Source organism: Sprattus sprattus (assembly GCF_963457725.1).
Source record: "Sprattus sprattus genome assembly, chromosome: 15".
Lineage (NCBI taxonomy): Eukaryota > Metazoa > Chordata > Actinopteri > Clupeiformes > Clupeidae > Sprattus > Sprattus sprattus.
In genome coordinates this window covers 22816999-22823301 of record NC_137913.1, presented here as the reverse complement: position 1 = coordinate 22823301, position 6303 = coordinate 22816999, and the positions used below count along the sequence as shown (strand labels likewise).

At 40.2% G+C, this 6303-nt stretch overlaps 1 protein-coding gene across 1 annotated transcript; it reads right to left on the bottom strand.

Moving 5' to 3' along the window:
* On the bottom strand, positions 1-6303 carry mtx3 (metaxin 3). The gene is made up of 9 exons (XM_080853060.1): positions 6050-6303; positions 4982-5051; positions 4757-4833; positions 4464-4556; positions 4164-4346; positions 3311-3387; positions 2879-3036; positions 2402-2490; positions 1-2251 (listed from the first exon to the last, which is right to left on the bottom strand). The coding sequence occupies exons 1-9, from the start codon at positions 6128-6130 to the stop codon at positions 2171-2173; spliced, it is 909 nt and encodes a 302-aa protein (XP_080709186.1). The 5' UTR covers positions 6131-6303; the 3' UTR covers positions 1-2170.

The following is a 6303-nucleotide window of genomic DNA, read 5'->3' as shown; positions in this document are numbered from 1 at the left end:
ATGAAATGTTTATAGATTGAGGTCTTTCTTCATGCATTATTTAAGCGATCAACAGGTTAACTCTTGATTAGGACATAGTGCCACCACATCATGACAAATTCATCTGAAAACCTGCCCCAGGTAACTTATATTTCACCAACCCCCAATGTTCCCCTTTGAAAACAATGAAAGGTCATTACATGACAAAACAAGCAAACAAATTCAACCATTCTGTACATTCTTGTTGTATTATAAGTTAAGTGACATAAAATCAAACTGAAAGTGCATTGCTGATGCAGTACAATGATGAAAGTGGCTGAGAAAGAAAACAAAAAAATGACATCTGCCAAAACAATCATTTCATCACAGAGGTCTGTGTAGACATTGGACCACTCAAACCTAAACACTAAACACTAAACAGGGAAGGATTTTGGTTAAGGTCATAATTCTAATTTAACGTATTGGTAATAATCTGAAGACACACATTTCTGGCTAAATCAAAAGCAGAAAATGTCCTATTGTGAACATTAACTGAGATCAAGGTACTTCAGATTTTTTGGCATACCGTTTCTATCCCATACGTAGTGTTTCAGTGCCTTCCGAAAACAGACTTGTATCAGTATGAACAAGGTAAAAAGGAAATCCCTTTTGACAAGAACAAAGCAAAGCAAATCACAAAAGGCAGGCCATGCTCACTACAAAGACCTGAAAGACATTTGGCCAGTTGAGACAGCTGCTACCTCTGTCCTTTCACTGAGACCATAACAGCACAAAAATAGCACGCAGTGCAGAGAATAACCAATGATCCCAAAGGCAACTGAGATTAAAAAAACAAAAAGTACAAAAAAAAAGAGAGTTCTGCTAAATTAATGATGACTGCAGACATACTGAATGGAAACCGAGGTATCGATGAAGATTTTCTAGAGTACATTAAACATTAAAAGTTAATCTTATAAAAGATCACCACTAAACACTGCCTAAACACATTGGTTTGTTTTACAGATATGTTGCAACAAGAGCATCAAATTGTTGTGGAATCAGTTAATTTGGTAGTGTCCCGCATATTAGGCTTTCAGATAATACAGTACCGTGTGCAACAACATACTACCACACGGTGTAAACAAACCATTCCCACATAACTGTGGAAACAGTTTCCATGGCATTTTATGCGAGAGCCCTTTTTCCATTTGTCCAATAAAGGCATTGAATAGCATGCCGTATGGCTCATACACTGAAGATTATTTGTGTGATTGTAACTATTGAAATGCCCCGTCATCAAGACATTTCCAAAAATATATTACTATTATAAAAACACAACAAACTATTACAACCTATGCTAGGTCAAGAATTATTTTCTTCTTTTACACAACCTAAATTTAAACCTTTCACGTCGTCCACATTTCATTTTGAAATCTTGTTTATTTTATTAACCCAGACATGAAATAAATGAGTTTACGGTCCTTATCAGTCCATGTAGATAAAAAAATGCTGGAATCAATGTTGTAGTAAATGTAAAGCATATCAGAGCATAAATGTTGCCGTGCCTCTAAAAAGGTCTCATGCATAAGTATGGAGCAGCCCGCGAGGTATAAAATACATCTTAAATCAGTTTATCTTGTTTCCATCAGCTACAACGTCATGATGGAGACACCGGATGAAACGGAACATGCCATTCAATATTATTGAGTTCATATCGTTTCCTACATCAGAAGGCCTCACCTCATAAATATCATCCCTTTTTAAAACCAACACAGTATTTGCTAATTACACATTACAAATCTAGATGTCATTCCCTACTAGTAATGGGATTCAATCCTAATCTTATGACCTATGGGAATTGCAGTAAGAATACTAGGAATACAGCCACGTTGAGAGTGGATGGGATAAGCTATGCTATGTGCTTTGGACAGAGACGGTTTGTTTTGCAAAAAATGTTTAGGTTCCTTGTTCAACACACTGGCAAAAGATCTTCACCATAACCTCAACATGTGTTCTGAGGAGAGTCCATTGCATGGACAGTCAGCAGCAAGAAGATAGTTTCCCTGTATACAGCACACAACTGCAAGCTCCCAAGCTTATGAGAGGAAATGCAGTATCTCAGTGAACCTGTTGTGGAATCCCACTCTGATGAAAGAAGGGGGGTGGGGGGATGCAGGGGTGGTTTTTGGAAAGTTTCCGGCCATGGAAGGCGTTAGGATGGTGTGGAGTTTTTGGACCTGGTCTGTGGTCTGTGGGGACGGTGCTGAGGACTGCTCCGCAGATTGTCATCCATCTGTCCAGAATAAAAAGCATAAGGTCAACACAAGACAAAAGCTTTGCAGTTATTTAATTCATTTATTAAATAAATAATGAATATAAAGTAATATTAATTAAACGTGTACAGCACAAGGGAAGAGAAGAAAAACAAGAAAAAGAAAAAAACCTTCTCTATAAGGTTGGACTCCTTGTTGACCAGCTGTGTTAGTTTCTGAAGGTTTGCATCAACTGGCTCCTGAATAGCTGGAGGAGACTCTAAGGAAGAGCAAAAGAGAGAAAGAAAGGGGTTGAGAGTGAAAGGGAGAAACAGACAAAGTGAAAAAGTGGCAGTGTTATGACGTGTGTTCCAAAAAGGAAATTTACAAAACAAATAATGTTGCACTTAGGAGTAATGCACTGCAGACATAACAGAAATCCAGCTAACTAACACAGTGTCCACACACACACACACACACACACACACACACACACACACACACACACACACACACACACACACACACACACACACACACACACACACACACACACACACACACACACACACACACACTCCTTTCAGCTTCTATTAAAAATGCGTCCAGCATTAATGCAAAATAGGACTTTTCTGCTGCAGGCTCATTGAGTGACCAACGGAGCTCACCTGGGGGATTCTCAGTGAAGAAGTTCTTGAGGATGGTGTTGCAGAACTGGCAGAGGTTGCCCAGCTGTTTGAGGTGCTGTTGGAGCTGCCCGCTGGAGAGAGGGGCTTTATATAGGGGGGCGATGTACCCAAACACAAAGGCATCAAGGCTTGTCGGCCTACAGGGAGAAGATTGAGCAACAACATACTATAACACATCAGAAGAAGAGGTTCTTCTCAAATATAAATTGAAAGGAAGAAGTTCTGAAACATCCATCATAAGCGCATGTAGCATGTTGACTGTTATAATATTTCAATATTTACTTATGAGCGAGAGTTATTATTGTCAGAATAACTTTTGTATTATTAACTTTTTATATTACACATTTGTTCTTGATAAAGATGTAACCGAGTTAGGGCAATGTAATACTTGATACGATAACACTGACTTACGTGCTTCCAAAGAAATACTGTGAGGTACCCAATCGATGTGACAGTAGGTTCAGGCACTCCTTGGCTTCACTGTAAATCTGAGGACACAGTCAGTTCACCATTCCAGTAAATACATCATTCTCGGAATCAGACTATGCAGCCACCCACAAAGCACTTCCAATAACATGACTGCCTGCTGCTGCTCCGAAATACTGACGGTAAGTGCCATGTTCTCATGGTGTATATATTTGGCATTAACCAAGCAAACTTGAAATGATGAGTAAGGGGGTCAAGGTCACTTCAATATTGGCACTAATCAGCCTGTATGTGAATCTAGAGAGGGGGTTCAGAGGTTGCCTGCTCTCTTTTCTGCCCCTTCATTAAAGTCAAGAATTCTGGGCAGTGAGCTCATGACATTCTCTGGGCACGGCTCTCCATGCTTGGTCTGGCCATCCCTGAGGAGATCCTCTCCCCTCATCTCCTACAGGAGATAAACACTTTTCCATCTGCTCAAAGAAGAAAAAAAAAAGAAAGAGAGAGAGAGAGAGACCCAAAACCGCAGTCGCTGGTCAGACAGGTCTGGAAACTTCGAGGGGCCAAAACTAGTGGCTTGAGATCCCCTAAGCTGAATAACTTTTTATTAAAGCAAGACGGTTAGGGTTCACGGTAGTATTTAAGCATGTTATATTAGTGTCTGCAACATGCTGTGGTGTGGATGCTGTGGAAATTACAGATTTTTTCTCACATCCACAAAACAGCTAGATATTTGGGCAGTCTCCTTGTGATGACACCCATCAAATAGTTTCAAATAGTGGAACCAAACAGGCACTGTTTATTTTCAAGTATAATGTGTTTATACAGTGATGCACCACACCTTGCCCTCCACCTCTGTTATGGTGCAGTAAGGAGACTCCCCTTTGGTGAGCATGATGCGGGAAAGTGCCAAACTGGCTTGACGACCAGGGACAAAGAAGTTGAGAGGGAAGGGAGAGTGTGATGCAAACCATGGCCTCGTCAGGTTGGCGTAGTTTTCTGCATCCACCCAGAATGTGTGCAGCTGGAAAACAGCATGACATAGCACTCTTTAACAAACAAGCTAGTTTTAATATGTCCATGGCTAAGCTTGAGATATGAGCAGGAGTGCTTGCTAAAGGTAAGGTTTGTTGGTACCCACCAGTGCTGGTCTTAACTTCTCCTCCAGCAGTGCAATGTAAGCCATCGTATCAGCACCGTGTTTGGCTGTCAGTTCATAGTCAGCATTGAGTCCCTGTTTAAGACAGGGAATATAAACAGTGTCAAATAAACAGACATGGATATGTTTAATGTTAACGTACTTGTGTAATAATGTAAATGTCAACAACATTTACACAGACCTTTCATAAGAATGTGTTCAAAATACTTGACATCATGAAGACCAAATCAAGCAAATAAAAAAAGTTAATATTCAGCAGAAAATTTCTGTCAGACCTGTTTTCTGAGGAAGTTGAGTATTTTCATGGGCTCTATTACGGTACATCCATCGAAACGGAGTTCTGGAACAGTGGCTGCAGAAAACAGCATTACACCTCCCATTAGATAAGATATTCATCATCTGTATGTTGCAACACAATCTGAAACATTGAAATCAACAAGCAAAAAATGGTATACACAATTATGATAAGCCAGACTTCTATGCAATAACTTGGTGGCTACCTGTAATCGTCGTCCATGTCCAGTCGATGGGCTTAACAGAGATATTTGCGCCTGCAAATTTCCCATAAGCCTGAGAGAACGTGTACATCAGTTAGGCAAAGATTTAAGACAACACACCGTAAAAGTACCTTACTGGGCCAAGGAAACAACTTGGATGAATAAATGCTTAAAAGGGGGGACTTGAGGATTTGAGATGTGGAAGGTCAGGACAACTGTCGTACCTAAAATGGACTGGACTCTACTCTAGAGGCTACAAGAGGTAGGGTCAAATCTAGAAACTCAAAGCAAAAGAAGGTAGTAATTGCTCTTGCCAGAGAGCCAAAGTATATTTGTGTCTGTTGATCCTATGCACCTAACTGCTAAACAATCTTTAGTATTTACAGCCAGAGAGGACTTTTACAAAGCTGGAAAAAAAACTACTGAAGCAACTGCATTTAAATTATGCATGTGTGCCAGATTTTAGCTGTAAAATAATTTGGCTTTGTGAAATAACTTTGCCCAAAGTGTAAGATATTTGTCCCTGAGAAATTAGCAAGCACCTTAAGGAATGCAACACCAAATCTAACTGCTACAAAACCTTTAAATTACTATCAGGACACTACCATGGCTACTCGATTAGAGGAAACCTGCAGCACATTTCCTACCTACTCGTGAAGATAGACATCATGAAGCTGACCTTGGGGGAAAAGATCAGTCAGCCCTTTTGGTGAACTACAGATGACAGCTAGCTTGTTTTCCCCTAGACTAGCATTGTTTGCATTACGCTATCTAACATCTAGCGATTTCTAAACCTGCTAGCTTCAAATAACTTTGACGTCGCTTTCGTAGCTCTGCTCAAACATCAAGATGAACCGACATTAACGATGGCACAACTAATAGGGTCACAAATGTTAGTAAGCGTGAGAATGCAACCCAGATACCTAAAGTTGACGGTACAATGCTGCAAGTAAGCCTACAAATGTTAGCTTGCTTAGATAGCCCATAGTCTTTTCGCCGATCATTAAATACAGCTCCCTCAAGTGTTAATTACTTCGGTAACTAATATCATGCAAAGATAACCACATTTACCAGCACAATAAGAGATTCAAAATGCACAGAGGGCAGGTCCCAATCGCCTCCCCAGCATCTCAGTTCCATGGGAGTCGCCATGTTTGATTCTACGATCTGCAGTGACCTGCATTACATGACTCTTAGGCGTTTATCAGCATGTAAGCACGTTGTCTATTTAACCTTACATACTGAACTCAGTTGCTGCCAGTTCGACTACTTTAAAGCAAAGAAATACTGGCATTGACGAACGTAAGGTTTGCTAATTAACCCTT